Source organism: Gorilla gorilla, chromosome X (genome assembly GCF_029281585.2).
Source record: "Gorilla gorilla gorilla isolate KB3781 chromosome X, NHGRI_mGorGor1-v2.1_pri, whole genome shotgun sequence".
Taxonomy (NCBI): domain Eukaryota; kingdom Metazoa; phylum Chordata; class Mammalia; order Primates; family Hominidae; genus Gorilla; species Gorilla gorilla.
This window is the reverse complement of record NC_073247.2, coordinates 143,780,898-143,803,544: the sequence shown is the minus strand read 5'-3', so window position 1 is coordinate 143,803,544 and position 22,647 is coordinate 143,780,898. Positions and strand designations below refer to the sequence as shown.

The 22,647-nt window shown below is 36.3% G+C and overlaps 1 protein-coding gene across 1 annotated transcript in view; it reads right to left on the bottom strand.

Moving 5' to 3' along the window:
* Positions 1 to 22,647, bottom strand: part of STK26 (serine/threonine kinase 26) — a 52,746-nt gene that overhangs the window by 12,585 nt on the left and 17,514 nt on the right. The window contains exon 3 of the mRNA XM_004064868.5: positions 8,498 to 8,728. Within this exon, the coding sequence (XP_004064916.1) occupies positions 8,498 to 8,728 (231 nt within the window). The remainder of the gene's footprint in view (positions 1 to 8,497; positions 8,729 to 22,647) is intronic.

Below are 22,647 nucleotides of genomic sequence, written 5' to 3'. Positions count from 1 at the left end.
AGCACAGATTCTATTTGCATGTTCTCATTTATTTGTGGGAGCTAAAAATTAAAACAATTGAACCCTTGGAGATAGAGAATAGAAGGATGGTTACCAGATGCTGGGAAGGATAGTAGGGAGGGGGAGTTGGTGATGGTTAATGGGTACAAAAAGTAGTTAGAGAAAATGAGTAAAATCTAGTATTTGATAGCACAACAGGGTGACTATAGTCAATAATAATTTAATTATACTTTTAAAAATAAGTAGAAAAGTATTACTGGACTGTTTGTAACACAGAGAGTAAATGTACCCTGATGTGATCATTATACATTATATGCCTTTATTAAAATAGCTCATGTACCCCCATAAATATTTACACCTTCTTTGTAGCCACAAAAATTAAAAATTAAAAAAATAAAAATAAAGAACAGATTCTAAAATGTAGGTTTAAAAATGGTTGCTTGGGAACCCAGAATATATTTTTTCCATAGAACATTCCAAATTAAAATTCTGAGCTTAGACTACCCGCATACCTTTTTGCCTATGATATAGCTAAACAAATAAAAGTACTGTTTGTTATTGTTGAACTATTAGCAATTTTTATAAAAAACAAAGCTTTAAATAATTATCTTGAATGATATTGGAAAGAAAAGATAGTTACATTAAAGAATGAGGAAGTAAATGAGGGCTTGTAGAAATTTTGGGTTTGAGTTTGAGGACAATGGATATTTTGCCTTATTTCAGTTGTTGGCTTTCATTTGTTTTGATGTACTTCAAACTTTTATCAGCTACGGTTAATGGGCATTTTTGGCACACACGAAACCTAGAAAGAATATTGTTCATTTTACCTCTGATGTAAATGGATAAGAAAAAGGGAGAGTGTAGCTTTAAAAATGTGTGCTTTCTCCAGGTGGAATTAACTTCCCTGTGAGCTGAACAAGAGGAAATGGGGCTCCTGGGAGGAATATATGTATACAAATTCTAAAACAGGTGTACACACACACATACCATTCAGTACCATCAGTTAAACACTGGAATAAACCATTAAACCCTTCTTATTTTAGCTATAGCTTAAATACAAGGGACACCTCTCTCTCCATACCATTTCGTGAGTGGTATTCTCTGAATTTTTGTGGGACCAAAGAGCTGACTGGAAGTAGAATGGTTGGCTTTATTATACTGGCAGCAGCCAAGTAGTGACTGGACTGTGTTCCAAAAGTTGATTTTTAAGTAAGATGTTCGGAATTTTAAAAGCAAGCATTTTCCCATAAAAATAATGCCTAAGCTCCTTGGGGTAGTCCTCCCAAAAGACAATTTCACACAAATGTATTCATTCGTAGTATAGCATAAAAAGTACCAGAGAAACTCACTATTTATATCTTAACAATATTTCAAGTAGAAAAATATATTCAGCATGGTGCCTCAACTTGGGATGCCAGAAACACATTTCTCACCTTTACAACCCCAGCTGCGGGGTGAAGATTCTCAAGCTACTGCCAGTAGCCCTCAAACTCAAAAATCCCTGGGAGGTATTCAGGAGTCCAATTTAAAATTTCCAGGCATCTCCATGAGGATGTGACTTTATCAAGGCAGAGAATGGAATCCAGTGACATGATGATGAGTGCTTAGGGGATGGGAGAGGGTTGAAGAATCAGAGCGGAACTGACATTGTAGTGTGGGGAATGGGATGTGGCCTAGGGTTAGCGATCACGAAGGGAGGGCTCGGTTAATTAAGACAAAATGATTCTCCTTTCCATATGCTGACACTATGTAGAATTTGTAAGAGAAAGGGAGGAACAACATTCCCCTGCCACTTCCTCCACTAATCTTGACATCCACTCTGTCCTGACATAGATGGCCAGCAGGCACTGCGAGCAGAAAGCTGAGAGTCTTGGTTAGCAGTGAAGTCTACATTAGGAAATAGAGGAAATAAATTCCCACAATACTGGTGAGGGAGGAGGAGTTCCAGGAAAGGTTCACATAACTTGTATTTGTGTATAGAACCTAGGCACTCACAACCTGAGAACTGTGAATCTGATGTACCTTTATACTTTTTTCAAGAGAAGAAAAAAGTGGTTCTTACAATGGTGGATAGGTTAAAAATTGTTTCTTCTGCCACGAGTTTGTTTCTAACAAGTACTATACTCTATCATATGAATTCAGAGAGCTTCCCATTCACCTGACATTTAAAAGAAAAAGATCTTATAAAACATGCCTGCCTATTTTGCAGTTCTGCATGAATGAAAGCACCTGTTTTCCAAGTTAAAAACAATGTGTGCCTTTTTGTTTGTACTAATTCAAAACAGAAACTTGCCAACTGTCTGTCAGTAAAACGTGTTCATAGAAAGCTTGAAATGTGACCTTACAAAGTAGTATATACCATTAAGCATTAAAATTACAACTACTCAATTTCTAGATCTGAAAATAAGGAATCCTTATTTGTTCTGGAAATCAGTGGTGGTGAGGGCTGCACAGCACGCCTGTAATCCCGGTATTTTGGGAGGCCGAGGTGGGAGGATCGCTTGAGTCCAGGAGTCTGAGAGCAGTCTAGGCAACATAGGGAGTCCTCATCTCTACAAAAAGTGCAAAAAAGTAGCCAGGTGTGGTGGCATATGCCTGTAGTCCCAGCTACTTGGGAGGCTGAGGTGGGAGGATCAATTGAACCTGGGAGGTGGAGGCTGCAGTGGGCCAAGACTGTGCCACTGTACTCCAGCTCGGGAGACAGAGTGAGACCCTGTCACAAAAAAAAAGCAAAACAAAAAACAAAACAAAAAAAACCACCCAAAAAACAAACAAAAAAACACAAAATCAATGTGAATATAGCTAATGCCAGAGAGCTGTACACTTAAAATGGCAAATTTAGTGTTAAGTATATTTTGCCTGATTAAAAAAAACATACAGCACATAAGACTTTATAAAACTCGAAGTGACAGTAGAGATCATCTTGCCAAGAATATGGCTAGAAAATTTACCACTTCTGAGTCATTTTCTTCCAGCTTGGAATGCTGTGTCCCTACCCCACTTGCACCTTCCAACCCCTATCAAAATCATACTCAAGACTTAGTTCAAATGCTACCTCCTTAGTTTGAGGGTTATTGCACTTGATGTACTCACAGATAAGCAGGCTATTAATATGAAGCAAGTTATAAACACATATCTGGGGCTGAGCAGAGAGGATGAAACCAGAGACATCAGTTTAGAAGTTGTCAGACGAAAGTAGATGAGATTAACCACAATATGCAAAAGAAGAGGAATACACATAGTAGGCATTAATAAATAAGCGTCTGTTGAATTGAATCTAACATGGGGCTTCTTAGAGGTGTATTATATTAAGTTTAAAGCTATTCCTATTTTGAGAAAAGAACATTTTAAGAAGGAACAAACTTTCCAGCCTCCATTTTCTTCAAGTTTTATAAGAGAACTCCAAAACAAATGTTAACAATAAAAGAATATTCCAGAGGCATTGAGCATACATAAACTGGCTGTAAGCACATACAGTTTCAGTGAAAAATAAGGAGAAAGCCACAAAGCCATACAGATGATTCTGAAATATTTTACTTCATTCAATTCTTTTTTTTTTCATAAATATTGGTGATGGTGGGTGGGAGGCAATATTTCCTTAACATACACAGAAATCTAAAGGCAATTTTCAGCAGCAAATAAAGGCATGATTCAAATTCTATTCAATGCCTGAGTGTCATTTTAAGATTTACACTGAACTAGAAAAATATTTAAAGATTATAAAAGATTATTCCAATATTATGAGATCAGAAGGGAAGGGTTTGCTTATTTTAGCACTCTTCATAAAGACTAACTTTGTCAAGAAAATCTGCCCAGTGAACTAAAATTAAAGGAAAACACTGTGGTCATACTGATGTGTTTGTCTGGTTTTTAACTCTTGTTTTTAAAAATGAAGTTATACAGTGAGCTTAGTCAAAATGAATACCTAGTACATTTTTTGCATGTCTCAAGGAAATCACTATAACTGCATACAGTTTCAAAGAACATATAATTTTCTCTCAAATGTAATAACCTTTTCCTCCAGCTTACAGTGAGGTCTTAGTTATGGATGACATCCTGTGTAAGAACAACCCATTTCCCAGTTTGCTCAATTAACTTGACTCACAAAATCCTCCATGTCACCTGAAATGGAACAATGGGCCACAATAAGTATGTAAGTTGACTGATAACACAGTTCCCTGATGGCACGAAGAGGATGTGGCCTTGACTTATGTTGACTACATGAAACAGAATCCTGTTATATTTGACGTGATTTTAGTTTAGAAAAAAATACAAACCCACACAGTCATACTATGTTGTAATATAAATGGAAAATAAATGAGTTGGTCAATTTAAGAAAGTGATTTAAATAAATGGTATGAAAACGTTGTAAGATTATAGAATATTTCTTTCTCTGTGTGTATATACGTATGTCTCAATACATATGTATATACACACAGATTTATTTACTTTAAATAGATTCAGAGCACAAATAATCAACATAAGCCAGCTGCACATTTCTACAATTTTATCATGAAGCAACATGTTCTTCAAAGTAGTGTTTTATATCGTAGAGTTTAGTTAATGATGGGTGAAGGAGATAAAAATAATTTGATTTAATCCCTTAAGAAGCTATCTTGGACGATGGTTTTGTAGCACTGGCTGGTCTGAGTACACTTTACAATCAAAATTTGGGACAAGCAAAAAACTAGTCTTTAATTATTTAAAGATTAAGTAAATACTGGGTGACTAGTACATGTATACTACTGTGCAACTTAAAAAACACTCTATATGAAATCTTAGGAAAAGAAGATAGAGCTGTCACTCATTTTCCATGGGAGTATTGAATATGAATAAATAAGCAACCAATAAAATGGTCAAAACATATCAGTACCCATTTTCAATATATTATGGAATAGCCATTTTAAATAGGGCTTATTTAATATTTTAGGTCAGCAACCAAAAATAGTGTATTTGTCACAGGTGCCTAAAAGTAGCAAGGATTCAGTTTTGCCCTAGAGTGAGTCTGGAAATACCGGGATTCAGTCCATAAAGAGTAAACCAGAATGAGCAAATGATACACACACAGACACACACACACACACACACACACACACGCACACACACGACAACAGATTCCTGGGGCTATGTACCACCAAGGAATCGTATGGGAATTAGGAGGAGAACCTAAAACTACTGAAACTGCGTAATCACTCATGAGATCTCTAAAAAAGAATATGATGGGCTGAATTAGCTTTTTAGGAACAAATATGACAGCAAAATTATCACACAAAGGAGCAAATAATTATGTATGTAGTAAAATACAGTAATAGCTAACACTTAGATGTAAATGCTGAAATTGTATAGAAATTACTAGCATTATCACCTCCTTTTGGAGGCCTTTTATTCATGCCACTCCTGAAAAGGACAGAAGTGACTACTTACTTATTTGTGCATCATCTATACCTTGTACATACTTTAACCATAAAATTGGCATCATTTCAGTGCAAAACTGGACTGTGAGTGCCTTGACAGCAGTAGTGAGTTTGTTCATTTTTATATCTTCAGCACCTAATACAGTGTGTAATATATAGTGGCTGTTTGGCTGCTTAATGATTCATTCTACTATGCATTCATACCACATACATCCAATATTAGAATAAGTCGGGTTTTGTAAACAGGCAGTGAAATTTGTGATGAATTTCTCTATCAGTATTAACCAATATAGATACAGATAGATGGAAAGCGATGACAAAGTCACCAAGACGGCAGAGGAGATACCAGTTTTAATCATCCCCTCCCTCCACATATACATAAAAAGCCCCCAAATATAGACAGCTATCCACAAACCCAAGTAACCCTGGAAGGATTCAAGGGCCTATTTAACAATCTGCAGCAACACAGTGGAGCAAAAAAGAAAGAATAACTCCACAGGAAGGATCACTGAGGAGATCAGCATACCTGAGAGGCCAGGAAATGTCTAGGAACAAAGATGAAAGGTGGAGGCTATTGGTATCACTACACAGTAGAAGCCATCATGGTCCCCAGTGGCCTGCTCTGCAGAGGACACTGGCATCTCTTGCTACTGACGTAGCCAACAGCCATTTCTGCCAGGGAACCCCAGAGAGGAATACATGACTACAAAACTCTCTCATCTCAAGAAGAAGACATTGTTGAGCCACATGGAGAAAGAAGCCATCACTCTGAAAACTGATGCAGCTCCAGACCTCTGAGTCATGGCCACTCCACTAGTGCCCACACTCCAGACCCAGATTCTGTGTCTTCACTGAGCTCAACCATACCTCAGACATTGGAGCCACTGCCACAGTGAGCTAGCTCACACCCCAGGGCCCCGGAGCCAAAGTTTCTCTGAGTGTGCCTATGCTCCAGACATCCACACAGTCACCACTGAAAGCTAGCCTGTGTTCTGGACTCCAGACCAGCTGAGTGGTTGCAATGGACCCACCCACAGCTCAGACGCTTGAGCCAATCACTGCCATAGTGAGGTAGCTCACATCCCAGGCTCTGGAGACAAGGTCCCTCTGAGCGTGCCTATGCTCCAGACATCAGCTCAGATGTTACAAATAGCTAGGCCCTACGCCACCCTCAGAGCCACTGTAGCTCTGTGCAGCAGTAGGGGGTATTTGTACCTAGGACGTTGGTATTACTATTGGCTTGGGCCCCAGAGTATGTCCCTCCAGATATGCCTATGCTTGAAGCCTTAGTTCTGTGGCCACTCCATGGGAATCACTCATTAGACACTAGTGCCACCTCAAGTGGGCCCACAAGCAGACCCAATGCCAAAAGGGATCTACTCAGCTATGATTTCTCTGGTGGAAGAAAAAGAGACTGGGGGGACCCTAGCAGCTCTTGCCACCAAAGACCTCAAACAGCCCTCACCACTGTTGTAGACAACCAAGGTATTGACCACTGAGGATCCCTGCAATCTTTGTCAACACTAATCTCAAGTGACAAAGCTGCAGAGGAACTATACTCCTATGCCCTCATTGGAGCCAGAACCACTGCAACCCACCCAGCCATTGCTCTCACACTGTCCTACAGAGGAAGAAGGTCTTTTCACACTGAAACCTGTAATGTCTGGAAGAGGCGATTGCTCTATCAACTGCAGAGACATCAACATAAGGCAATAATAAACATGGAAAACCAAGGAGACATCTCACCACCAAAAGAACACAGTAGTTTCCCAGTAGCTGACTCCAAATAAATGGAGATTTATAAACTGCCTGACAAATAATTTAAAATAATTGTGTCAAGGAAGCTCAGCAAACTTCGAGAAAATACAAAGAAACAAGTGAAATCAGGAAAACAATAAATGAACAAAATGATAAATTTAACAAGTAGATTAAATCATTTTAAAAACTCAGAAATTTCAAAGCTGAAAAATACAATGAATGAAATGAAACAATACAATAAAGTGTCAATAGCAGAACTGATCAAACAGAAGAAAGAATCTGTGAACTTGAAGACAGGTTATTTGGCAAAGGTATAGATGGATATCCGAAGTTTTATTTGGTCAGCAGAGGATAAAATGATAGCATTAATTTTTACGCAGGCCAACAGCTTAATTAGTTATAGATACACTCTTTTTGGCCTATAGATCAACCAGTAACAACAAACACTTCCCTCCTTTTAAACCCTGAATGGCAAAGGTCTAGCACAGCCTTCATTTGAAAAACTGCAATACAAGGATAAACAATTTTAATTTTAAAATGATTCAAACTCCAAACTAAGCTAGAATTCATGGGGGCTTTTTTTCAACTATTTATTATTCACATTTCAACAGACACGAATCCTGACTTCTAACTCTGGAACCCAAGAACCACTGGGTTTTACCAACCAGTTTTCTGCTATGTAGTAACATCTCCATCTGCTGGAACTTCAGGTGTCTGCTAATCCCATGATCCTGGAACCAGTAAAAATCCAACTTTTATTTGGAGGGGGAGGCAGATGTTATTCCACTTAATTCCATTTTAACAAATATTTACCACGTGCTTAAGATGTGCCATACCCTGTGCTAAGGAATGTAAGTACCAGGACTGGTTAAGCTAAACTCCCTGCTATGGAGGAGCTCACAACCTGGTGGGGGAGAGAAATGTGTAAATAACTACCATAACTCAATGAAATAAGTGACATACTTACATGTTCCATCAGTTCTGAGGTTGAGACAGTTAAGACCATTGAGAATAGTGTCTGGAAACCCAGGGGGATAGCTCTTTCCTGACAAAGGAGATGTCTCCAGGACCAGCTGCATTTCTGCTCCTCCATCAAACCAAAAGTTCAGGTGTGGAAAAGGGGTGCAGCTGAGTACTGGAATGCATTCAGAATACAGCTGCTAAATCTAACAACGGTTTATTTGGCACTATAAATGGAGCTGGATTCTGCCTGGAAGCCATAGACTGCCAAATCCTAATTTAAGACATTACCTTTCAAAAAAATAGAATTAAAAAACTTCTAATGAAAATACCTTATGACTTAAATAATACAGCACACACATTACCTTTAAATATGACCCATAGTATTTTGTTACATATGAGCTGTCACATTGACTCAAGACAGTTATTTCTTGCTGAATGTCTTCTATTTCATCTTCGGCTTCCTCAAGGTCTATGATTTTAATAGCAACGACTTGCTGGGTACGGTTATCAATTCCTTTGAAAACTTCCCCAAATGAGCCTTTCCCAATGCGCTCTAATTTTGTGAACAGTTCTTCTGGATCAGCTATGTTATTCTAAAGGGAGTGGGGAACGAGAAAAAGAAAGAACACAAATGTTTTGAATCAAATTTTTTTAATGAAGGAAAATAAATCACATAAGACAATAACAAATTTTTGTAAAAGCATACAAACTCCTTTGACTCCCCACATGTGCTTTGTTAGAACAACTGCAATCCCAAACAGGCAGCTAGTCCATATTCTAGTGAATCATACACACTAACTGAGCTTAGCTGATCCTGCTATCACAAACATTCTCACACAGCAAATATACCCAGTGCATGCCAAAACATCAGGCACTTTTTGGAATAAAGCCGCTGATTATACACAGTTTATACATTAATGCAAATGTAGCAATAGTGGGAGAATATCTAACCTAAGCTAAGGTGAACTGTTTAAGTTTCTAACATTCTGCCAATATTACCTTTTAACACTCTTCTCTCTCCAACTCGGATATCCCAATCATCTTAGCTACACTTCCAAACCGCCATCTAAATAACACAGACCACAAAAGACTCCAGGCTTTACAGGTCTTTGTTTTTCATTAGTTGGAATCTTATCTATATGTAATGTTATCATCAATAGCTGAACTAAGATTCTATACCTTTGTAATAATTGCTAGTAATCATGAGAAAATGGTAACACATTGAACTTTTCACAACTCATGTCACAGTGAAGATCCAGAATAATTTAACACTTCACTACAATAAAATCTGGAATAAGCATAGGCTTTTAAGGTTAACAAATGTATAGGCATGACTTAGATTTATAAATTCACTGTTGTTTCCTGATTCAGAAATATTCTGTATCTTATAATATACAATTTTGAATTAAAATTTTACCCCAAGACAAACTTTATATACTTACTTAAATTCATATTGCTGAAAATATACTGCTGATCAAGTAGAAACTCAAGATGGCCAACCCTGCCAAAAGCACATTAAGTGCTTTATTAATCAAAAACTTTGAATTCCTTCAAAATATAAGAGGATTCTATCAAGTTCTGGTGAGCTATCATGTCTAATTTGTTAACTGGACCTAGAATATCTGTTCATTTACTATAGTTTTACTTAGTTTCACTTCATCATCAATTTCAGAAGACAATTATGGAGTTAGCATGTCCCTCTTATCTTCCTTTATTAGACAAAGAGGGCATTGAAAATATTGTTTTTCTCTTATCAAGTTCATTGCACCATGATCACTACATGGACACACTACTACTCCAGTAAACCACTACCTTTTGAGGTAACTCCAAAACTCATGACTGCTTTTAAAGAATTTCACCAAGTTCTCTTTTTACACAGCCTAAAATACAGTTTGCACATGACCTGTTTACCTTATAAGCTTCCCCATTCTCTCTGATTGGATTTTTTTTTCCATTTCTAAAAGTTGTGCTTTCCATATAGAAGTCTCTGAGACTGCAAGCTACTTGTGTATCCCCACCCACCTCCAGTACCCACATGGAACAAACACATCTTGAGCTTTCCATATGGGCTTTTAAAAATAGCTTAGGCTTCCAGTAGGTTGCAAATGCATTTTTAATGCCCATATTTGGTTATAATGCCTTCTCAAAAACTTGAGTGCCATCATTATTGATTTCCTTGGTGTCCTCTTTTACCAAGACATTGTATTTCATTGTGACTACTAATACATAGTGGCTAACCCACAGTTACCTCTTCCTACTTTTAGTGATGGTTCTTGGCTTTGTAATACCTTGTGGAAAAAATACTTACTACATAGCTTGGTGATGGGTTCACCTCCTTATAACTTCCTTTGGAAAAAAATATTTCTGTTTTCCTGATACAGTTATAAAACAATTCTAAAATTTGGAAATGTATCATTTATTTGAAGATACATAGGATATATCTTCTGATAAGACATTCTGGGAAGTGTATGTATTCATTAACTTTATAACAAGAATCTTCTGTTGTTAAGGAACAAAAATGAACACTTAAACTTCCTAATTAGTGTTTTAAAAGGATTTGATTGAAACAGTCAACCTCAGGGAGGATATGGCTGTTCCTCGCTTCCTACAATAAATGGGTTCTTGCAAATATGTAAATCAAAAATTTTAAAACGAGGTCACATTTTGCATTTTAAAGAAGCACTGAAGTAAACTCTAATCCATGGATATAGTTTAAGATTTTAAATTGAGGAATAGCAAGTTAGACACAGAAAAAGAGAAAGATCCGTCATTTACACAATGTTTGCACTTCCTACTCTTTTATTTTGGGTCTAACAATGCTCCTACAAAACACCAACTTTCAGAGTGGAGGGAATTGTGAAAACAAGATTTCACTAATATAACCTCACTTCCCTAACTAGCTAAGGGATAGAGACCCCTGCCCCATTTACTAATCTTGAATCCCTGATAGATAATACAAAAGTTATAATTTCCCCTTCATCATTTTAAACCAAAGTATCCTAAGTCTTTATTAAGACAGGTTTCCTTCATGCTTTTAGCACAAGGGAAAAGATCAAGTAAATAAATAGCAAGCATCCCAAGGAATGCAATTAAAAGCCACCTAAACAAAGAATCTAGTTTGCCTAATCATTCCCATCATTCTTTGGAACCTCTAAGAAAAGTCAGCTCCCTCTCCATCTAAATCAAATATTCTTTTAAGAATACTGAAATTCCAACCCAAATGCCCATCAGTGACAGACTGGATAAAGAAAATGTGGCACATATACACCATGGAATACTATGCAGCCATAAAAAAGGATGAGTTCATGTCCTTTTCAAGGACACAGATGAAACTGGAAACCATCATTCTCAGCAAAGTAACACAAGAAGAGAAAACCAAACACTGCATGTTCTCACTCATAAGTGGGAGCTGAACAATGAGAACACATGGAAACAGGGAGGGGAACATCATACACCAGGGCCTGCCAGGGGGTGGGGGCTTGGGGGGGATAGTATTAGCAGAAATACCTAATATAAATGACCAGTTGATGGGTGCAGCAAACCAACATGGCACATGTATACCTATGTAACAAACATGCACGTTGTGCACGTGTACCCCAGAATTTAAAGTATAATAATTAAAAAATACTGAAATGTCTAAATATTCCTTACCTCTACTGCAAAAATCACAATTTATTACTCTATCTGCATTTGTATTGCCTTCTCAAAGCTGCCCCAAAAAAAGAGCTCTATGTTCTGTAGTGTCAAATAGGAGGAACTGCTAAATTAAGCTCATATTGACTTATTAATGACAGACGATTTCCGCATGCCATACCAAAACAGGGCTACAAAAATGAAAACCTCAAAGATCCACCTCCTCAGGGCAATCAGATTATTCCTTGGCCCTGTTTTATCTGTTATTTAACTTGAATTTGCCCTCTTCAACTATAAGTACACTGTTAGAAATTTAAGTCTTATTCAGAAGGTATCATTACCACTAAAACAACAATAACAACAACTATTTAGTATGGAAATACTCTGAAGAAGTCCAAAAGGAAACAATGTTAGGTGAACATCTTGCTTGTCTCCTGTGCAAAGTAAGGAGCAGATAGAAGAAGCCTTCTTGGATACTTAAACCACAGAAACAGACAGCTGAAAGAACTCTTACAAGTTCTCTAGGTGCTCTCCAATCCTGGCTACACATTAGAACTACCTATATCACTTTTAAAATGTGGATACCTAGGCTTTACCCCAAAACTACTGATTCAGCCTACTGAGACTGGGGCCTTGCAACCAATACTTCTGAAAAAGCACCCCAAATGATTCCTGTGTAGTCATTTGAATACTAGTCTCGACATCAGCACTTGGGAACCACTAAGCAGATGGATGTGAAATTTGTATCCTTGATTACAGGGAACCCATTATCCTTATTTTTCCCAGGCAAGCATATGGGTCTCATCTAATTCTGTACATTAAAAGTGGACAACTTGGAGATTAAAGTAAAACTAAGAGGACTTTGGCATTTACTATACATACCTATATTTTTAAAAATGAAGTCTGCAATACTTCTTCTAAGGATATGTCTCTAAAATTAGCACTGGTGACCCTTGAACAACATGGGTTTGAACTGCATAGGTTCACTTACACACGAATTTATTTTCAACCAAACACAGATCAAAGATACAATATTTCCAGAATGTGAAACCCATGTATAGGGAAGGCTGACTTTTCATATATGTGGGTTCTGCAGGGTCGACTGCATGACTTCAGTATGCACCAATTTTGGTATACACAGGAGAAGAAGGTATCCTGGAATCCCAAGGGATGACTCAAGATTAGAAACATAATGTTTGTCAAAACACAAGCAACATATCCCATACACTTTGTATACATATTCTTAAACATTGTTTATACCCAATATAGTCTATGTATTGTCAATAGGGCCTATAATAGGTTAAGATGTGATTGATGACAGAGTTTTGAGGATAACAGCCAACATTGATGAAGGATAAAATTTTAGATCTAGTTAGTAGAAAATGGGTCAACTTGTGGAGGGGGGCATTAGGAATTGGTGGCCAGGAGAAACAAGAACATTGAAGACAGATTTAGAATTAGTCTTGGAGTTCTCACAGAATGAGGACCTAGAGAGCAAAATGTGGGAAAGAACCAAGGTAAAGAATCTAGTTCTTTGAATTTGAACTAGCTAACTAAGACCCCCAGTAAGACTCTGGGACTGAGAGTGAAAACATAATAGATGTAAGGAAGAGGAGGCAGATTTCTCACAGGATTTGACCTGGAAGGATTCAACTCACGTATCCTAAAAGAATCTTCCAGAACTAAGAACCAAGCTGAGTAAGGTTGAATTGTTTTGCACCTGCCTTCCTACATTAATAAAGCCCATACTATGAATGCTGTAGCTATAAAATAACTTTTTGCACTTTACAAAGACTGGCCTGTATGTAGGCCTATCAGTGACTCATTGATGAGGAGGAGTGTTACAGGAAATAATGAGCAAATAATGTGCTAATGATATCAAGGCTTAAAAGAAGATTTCTTACTTCCTCGAAGTCCTCAAGTGGGAACACCAGGAGTGACTTGCAGTGAATACAAAGTGCCCTGACAATCACAGAGAGCAACTAAAAACTTCAGCCTAACAATGTACTAAACTAGAGATACACCTAGTTAGCTACCTGTTTAAATTGATCAAATCAGTTCTCCCAGGCTAGAGATGAAATGCTTTTCTGGATTACTTCCATGTATATACAGTTTCCTGTCATCTAAGAAGCAGAATGCATATAAATAAAAGTCATTCTCTAGTTGGTTTATGAGCCTCAAATTAAATTACTATTCTATTATGATTGCCTGTGTTAAGATTTTTCACTTGCCCTTATGAACATTGCCTAAAATGTTTGCTGAATGTTTCCTATCAAGATATCATTAAAAAAAAAAAAAGGAGATTTAGGCCAGGTGCAGTTGGCTCATGCCTATAATCCCAGCACTTTGGGAGGCTGAGACAGGTGGATCATTTGAGCTCAGCTGAGTCCAAGACAAGCCTGGGCAACAGGGTGAAACCCTATCTCTACTAAAAAAGAAATACAAAAAATTAGCCAGGCATGGTGGCACATGCCTGTAGTCCCAGCTACTCGGGAGACTGAGGTGGGAGGACCACCTGAGCCTAGAAGGGCGAGGCTACAGTGAGCCATGATCGCACCACTGCACTCCAGCCTGGGCAACACAGTGAGAGCCTTTCTCAAAACAAAACAAAACAAACAAACAAACAAAAAACAGAATTTTAATGTCAACAGCCGTATAACTCTTACCAGTGCTGAGTTCGAGAAAACAGGACACTATCTTTTTTAAGTGCCAGATATAATCCAAATACAATTGACTGCTCTCTCAATCACGGGCTTTTAGAAATGGAAGGAAATGTATATAGGTCATTCAATCCAACTCTTTATCATCACCATCAGCAACAAGCATTTATTGTATACCCGTTTTGTCCTAGGCTAGGATCACTAAATGGAAGCTATGTAATTTAAGGCCATTTATGTTAAAATGGTAAGTCTTAGAGAAATTAAGAAGAGATACAGACTCTTGAAATTAAAAGAATTAGATAATCTTTGAGATGAACAGGAACTTAGCAAACTTGTCCAAAATATATTTTTACAGGGAGGAAACTATACCCTGGAGAGGTTACAAATTGTTCAAAGATAAAAGATAAAAGGTAGTTAACTAGTGGCAAAGCTTAAATCTGAACGCAGATCTCCTGACTGTTATGTCTAAGGTTCCTTCACTACAGCTAGGATTTATTTGTAATTTAAACTATAACCCCTTTTGCTATAAAAGCAAAGTTATTTTCCATCGTAAAGAGATCACACAATTGTCTAATGTCTACTCTGTACTATCCCAATGCTTAAAGAATTTGAAAAATTTAAACTTAAAAGAATTGAAAAAATTTAAAATAGGACTTTTCTATATTTAAACTGATATAATTTTTATTAATTTTTTAAGCTGACAAAATTGTATGTATTTATCATATACAACAAGATGTTTTGAAATATACAGAAAATACATCGTGAATTGACTAAATCTAGCTAATTAACATGCATTACATGCTATATTTCTTATCTTTGTGGTGAGAACACTTAACATCCACTCTGTTAGTATTTTTCAAGAATACAATGTATTATTATTAATTATATCACCATGTTGTGTAGTACATCTTCTGAACCTATTCCTCCTAACTAAAATTTTGTATCCTTTTACCAATCATTTGCAACAACATGGATGATCCTGCAAGACAGTATGCTAAGTGAAGAAAGCTAGGCACAGAAAGACAAATACTGCATTATCTCACTCACATGTGGAATATAAAAAATTGACCTCATAGAACTAGAGTAGAATGGTAACCAGACTGTGGTGGTTGGGGTTTGGTGGGAAAGATGTTGGTGAAAATGATGCAATTTTTTAATAATTGTTGAACCACTATGCAATTGATTGGCCCTCATATGTATGCACAACTACCAAATATTTCGTATTACAATTTTAAAGAAAAATAATTCGTAAGTAATCTTGACTTTCTGGCATTTCTCAGACTATTTTTTTTTCCATGTCAATAGCTAGACTGGAATGGGCTAGCCTCTAGAGTGTAGGAGATAAAGTAGTGATGCCATTCCATATCATGATTCCCATAGGATCCAATGTCAAGAATCCAACAGCTCCAATTCCAGCTTTATCAGTGATTTGTTGTATACTTCAGTAACCCTTAATACTAAGGTTTCCAGTTCTGTTCATTTAAAACCCCCCACAAATTGACGAAATTGTCCAGGAATAAAAAACAACATTTAGCATCAATTGTTAATTTTGTGCTAGGTTTATGCAGGCCTAGAATTGTTCAAATGACCATGCATGCTCAGATTACTTTAATAATCAGAAGGATAAAATAAACTCCCCACAAAATTTTCTCAACCTTTGAAAAATGTGATGTTAGCAGAGTAATTTTTTACTTTGCACAACTTCAGGTTCATACTACAAGTTATCAGATAAAATTTTATGGAATTCTTAAGAGATCCCTGTGATTTATATTTCTGAAGTGAAATACTTAACTCCACTGTATTTTGCATATGACAGAATAAGAACTAAGATAAAAATTAAGTATGTCTGTATATGTTTCAAATTAAACATGAAGAATTTGGCTTCAGGTTAAATTTCTTTATATGGACAGTCATTTAAATTTGTATTTCCATATTTATAAGGGCTCCAAATATTTTAACTAAGTGTACAATGAAAATGTTATTAGCTTACCTATTTTTATGGTATACTTACATTTTTACATCTTTCTCAAAGTTTATTATAACTTGCCTTTGCAACATAAAGTAGCAGTCAAATTCCCAGATTTTACATGCATGAAATGAGATAAATGAAATGTAGTAGGGATATGTCGTTACATCAACCCTGGGCTTCCTTGTGGTCATCAGACAGCATTTTATCAACTCACAGTTTACTCCTTATCTTTACCCACCTACTTAAAAGACAGTTTTGAGACGAATGAGGCAACAGCACTCCAACCCTGGTCTCAGTGGTGAAGCATAAAGTCAAAGGTCTCACACAGTATTATTTCATACTATTAAGGCAACTGTTTAAACTTTCAGCAATTTTGTGCATAGCAGCAAGAAAAATGTGTTCATAAGGCAGAAATAAAATTAAATGTATAAGTACTTTTTCATCTTCTCTTTATTTTATTATTCTTATTTTTAAATGCATCTCATTAGCAAAAATACTTAGAATGAGATATTTTAGTAAAGGATAACTTCATTAAAATTATTACAAAAGATTTTGACATAGCGTATGAATAACATAGCAGTTTGAGCAGTTTCTCCTGACTAATAATTTTGAGTCTACTTCATCTGTAAGAACAAAAGAATAATTGATAATATTCCTTCATCTTAATTCCTCCTACTCACGAGAGGATAGGAGAAGAGCTTCCTCTGCCTCCTAACTTGCATTCCTCTTTTTACCCCAGCTCAGATCAGAGGAAAAGAACAAGAAAGCAAGCAGGATACATTCTGGGATGTGAAGAATGCTGTTCTTTACATGTTTGTAAGACAGTTCATTTTACAATGGAGTAAAGAAGAATGAGACATTTTTTTGATTCTATTGTCACTTAACTACATATCACATTTTTCCAAAGAAAAATGAAATATTGAAAGAACGAGAATAAATTTAATAACTTTCCTTATCCTAAAAATCCTCAAGCAAGAACCAAAGTCATAATAGGCAGCACTTTCATTAGCTCCATTTCACAAATATGGAGGTCTTCACATTCCTGTTATTTTAATTAAAAGTAGAAACGTCAGATTATTTTGTTCAACCAGGTAAATCATCTTTGGATATAAGCCCTTTTAAGTGAAAAGAAATAACTAATTTTGTGTTTTTTGTTTTTTACTAACTCTCTGGGATCTGAAGTTCCCTTAAACCTTTAATTATATCCATGGGTAAAGGGAAGGAAACATCCTGCAAACAATCACATTCTTCTCTCAATAAACCGAAAGTCAAGGCTATCATCACAATAAATGCTGGATGCAAATTCCATTGCATCATTTAGCTAATTCCTCTCTGACCTTACAGTCATTCCAAAGGAAAAAGGAGGTCTGGTTTCTCATAAGTACTACAGAGGTAAAGAGAGCAGAGAGGTCAGGAAAAAATTGACTTAATTTTGCTTATCTTGAAAATTACAAGAAATCAGTGACTTAATGTCGATTTCACCATCTGTATGAGGGAGAGAGGTGTATTCAATCTTTAAATCCCTTACTGCTCTGAAGCTGTGTGAATCTGTGAAGTATTAGAAGCCAAGTCCCTTTGTTCCCCTTCCTTCATCACTAGCAATCACCAACCCTAGTTTTGAAACAAGGTAATGGATTCATTGGTACTGGTCATGTGGCCAAGCCTATAACAGCACACAATAGCTCAAATGAAAATTATATACCACGCCATTGTTCCAGTAAGAAATTCAAAATCACCAGTAGACCGTATTCAAGCCCCAACACTCTAACACTGTAATGAAGTGGGCCTAGACACCAAGAATAGATAAAGAGCAGCAGAATGAGTCATTGTCCAGACTGATTTCTCATCCTTCACACTGGCCATGTCCCATTATATACACGTGACTATCCCGGAGGAAGTCAAGGGGTTCATACAGCTCATACAGGACCTAAATAAGGACCTAATAAGTTCAGCTCATACAGGACCTAAAGTTCTATTTGTCTTTCTCTCCTAGTTGTGAAGTAAATTCACTCAGAACATAAAGTAGTACTCAGAAAGTAACATATATATATATATGTTTCTCTATATAGATAGACGTTATATAGATCTATATGTAGATCTATATACGTTTCTCTGTATATATATAGATATATATATAGATCTCTCTCTCTATATATATATATATGTATATATATAGATCGAGAGAGAGAGAGAGAGAGAGAGAGAGAGAATTTGAACATCCAGTGAAACTAAGTTTCCAAAGGGAAAATTCCAGGGATATCTTAACATATTTCAAGCCCAATGCTTCAGTAGGTAATACCTTAGACATACAAACTTAAATACAGTGATCCATTAGGAAATGACTCTATTTTTAAATTTTTGAGCCTTTGACTCATGCCATTTTCTCAGTCTACAATACCTTGCTCTCCTTCTCCATCTCTGAAAATCGCAGCATCTTTAATTAAAAACAAAACAAGCCTTATCATCCCCCTAGGGGAACCTGATTAACCAATCCATCGCTTCATCTTCTGCCCTCCCACAGGACTTTACTTGTGCCTCCATTAGAGCACACATTTTACTATGTTTGCATTCTCTTTCATTGCCATGACTTTCTATTTTCAATAGCAGGCTTATTAAGGATAGGGCTCTGCCTTACTCAGTGCCAGCTATCCTCACAGTATCCAGTAGGGCCCTTTATACACCATGGCCGTTGGATGTTTGCAGGGTATTTACCTGGGGTCCCTCCTAAAATGAAATCTTTGGCATGTGATTATCTTTTCATTTGCAACTTGACTTCTGACTTTTGGTGAAAGGGAGACTATATTCAGTAAACTGACGGATGTTAACATAGGTATGAAATTTTAAGTCAATCCCTATTTTCATGTGATTAACATAATAAAAACTTTGCGAAGTCACAACTTTGAGATTTTTTTCCTTCAACTGGAGACAGTTATTTGTGTTGCAAAACAGCAATTCTCGAAAGAATATGGAGCTATACTCAAAGAAGAGTTGGTAGCAGCCACATACACAAGGATGCATATCAGTGGTATATATAAATCTGATTCTAGAAGCACATCTACAATCACTATTAACCAGAACCACATGTCTACTGTACGTCCTGGAGCATCCAGGATGATTTCATACTCTAATGCAAAGATTAGAGGCCTTGAAGAGCCACAGTTTGCATACCACTCTGCTGTAAATTTCTTTTAATTTCATTGTGCTAAATACATATAGAAATACACAATTCAACCAGGCGTCAGGTTTAACCAGGAGCATTAATGTTAAAATTACAGAGATTATTACTGACTAAACAGGAGGTTACATAAATATGGCCTGGGATTGATAACAAGCCCTAACTATAAAATATTCATTTGGAAAGGGGGAAAAGGCCATACAATGAAAGAAAGACAAAGACTCTGTTAATATATGAATGATAAAACAGGTATCCTAATTTATTCAGGCCATTATTTAATCAAACCCACACAGGGCACTTTGAAGTGACAGATGCTGAGAGCCTCATTTTATGCTATCCATATTAGAGGGAAAATAAAAGGATGTCATTCTAGTACTTTCAGAAATAAATGCCTTCGGTTAGAATTTAAGGCAGCAGCCCCTTATAGCAAATATCGAACTATCATGGGTAATGTTATGGTGAATCTTTAGCACACTTATTAAAATGCATTGGATTAAAACAAAATTGATTTGCTCACTGCCTATCTTTCTTCTAGATGTGGAACTCCAATTAAAATCAATAGGTTTGAAGCTTGTAAGCACAGCACTAAATTATTAACACCATGAGTTCTTTTAGAAAATTAACACTGATTGAAAAAGTGGAATTTTACATAGACTTACCTTTTCATTCTTAATGAGAAAGTGGCTGCAGAATAATTTCCCTCAAACATTTTCCTCCTTAATCAAATATATATTCTGAATGAATTTAATCAAATAGTATTTATTAAGAGTTACCCAATGGAATCGTAGGACTAGGGAAAATTATCTCTTGGGTCCTGCTGGCTTTAACATTTTATGATCAAAAGAAAATGATACTGATGGCATGATGGCATCAATAGCAAATGATTTTAATCTTGGCAAAAAGAGAGGAGGTTATTGAACAAAAGAATGGTCTCTAATTTTTCAGTAATCACCTTTTCATTTTCCCAAAGTGAAAAATATCATCAAAGTCTGTGTTTATGTGTGTGTATATGTGTGCAAGGCTAAACAAATGCTTATTGTTAGTTTTTATTACTCTATCTAATTCTTTAAAAGATTTGGAACAGTGCATTAATAAATAACAATACACTTAAAAACCAAGTAAAATGGTAAGTATGTGTGTGAAATAGTTGTACCTGAAAACCTAACCTAAGAAGAACTATTACAAATGAGCATAAAAGCTCCATACTGTACACCACGATACAGTTAATATATATGAGAAAGTAGCTTACATTAACAATACAGGGCTGAGATTTCAGCAATCTCAGTGACAATTTTATTATTGCTATTCCCTTTCCTTTGCATAGGGAATACCACTCATTTTGGGGAAAAAGCACTAAATATTGTCATATTTTCACTTTCCCAAATACTTTCAGTTTAGAAGACTCTTCTACTTTTTGTTGTGAGTTAATCTCCTCTTGAAGGTCCCCAAATATTCTTGAACTAAGATTTCTGAAACCTATCTCCATCCTACCCCATTGTCCCCATTGTCAATAGCACTTGTAAATATGTTAATCCCTATCTCTAGAGGTACAAATTCACCCGTTTTTACACCCATTGATCTGTGCTGACATTGCTGAAATTACCAAAGCGCAAATTAAATGTTCAAATAGAGGAGAAAATGCTACTGAAATTATGAGATATCTACTAATGAGTTGAATCTTTTAACAAATATCATTTCAAACATAAAGCTATTTCCATGTTCCCAACACAGATATGACTAAGTTAATTTTTGCTAATATAAATACAAAGCATTATATTAGTTGATATTTATAGTCCTTGTCTATTTAGAAATCAATTTAACAAAACTGTAATTCTCCAATTGGGATAATCAACATCCAGTACTAAATCTGAATACAGGTACAAAAGTTGATCTTTTTCCTTAAAAAAAAAAATGCTATATAGTCTGTTTAGGAACTTAAAAAAGCAGTAAGATTTTAGAACTGGAAGTGACCCTTATGAAATACTTGGCTTTTTTTTAAAATTTTATACTGAGTGATTTCTAGCTGGGGGTGGAGTGGGGAGAGTAATCACAAATAAGTAACCTCAGGATGGAGATAAATGACAAAGTTTCTTAATTAGTTCTTAAATTGCTTGATGAGCAATTCTAAGTAATTAAAATGATTGGAACAGTGTCTACCCTAAAAGATCAGTAATTTACAACTTGAGTTCATTTGTACCCTATCATTTTACAACCCTAACCAGGGAGAAAGTACTATTCATCAAACAAATCCTCACTGCCTACCCCAAAAGGACTTATAAAACATTTTGGAAAACGCAACCTTAGAATTCCCTTTGTTATTTCTTGCCTTGGCTAATTTCATTTCTCCTCTTTCTTTCCCTTATTTACACCCAGTCTGAAAGCCAGCTCAGCTATCTAGTACAGCCTTTCCTGACCACCTCAGCAAGCCTGGCTTGACTCATCTTTCCTCGGAATTTCTGGTCAGGCTAGTAGGGAGCCGCTGAAAGCTTTCAGCAGATGAGTGAAAAAATAAAGGTTGTGTTTTAAGTAACTGCATCATGTGTACACGCAGCCTTGAGTCTACTTAATGACAAAAGAATAGTGTGACAAAAGAAGAGATGATGTCTGATATTTTGCAGGAAAAAAAATACTGATAGAACTTCATGATTAACTGGATATGGAGATAAAGGAAATCAGCAGCAAATTACAAATAATGCCTGATGGTCATTTTCATTCCTTTGACAATTGTGACATACCAATACGTGTTTTATGGTGGATGGTACCTCCCCCACTAAATCAAGTAGTCAAGTGGCATTGGTAAAGCCTGATTATTTCATATGCTATGATCTAATAATTTTAATGCATTTTTGATTAAGTATTATTCTCCTTACTTCAGACAAGCTACCTGAGATGTTAATTGTAGGGTGAAGACACTTACTCAGTACAAGGAGGAAACAAATGTGATTATATCTGACACTTAACACTCCCTATTCACTTTCCTTCTCTAATAGATGTGGCCATCTAATTTTAAATACTGATAAAAGCAATTAAGCCTCTCCCCTGTCCTCCCTTATATTACTTTATAAAATGCTCCCA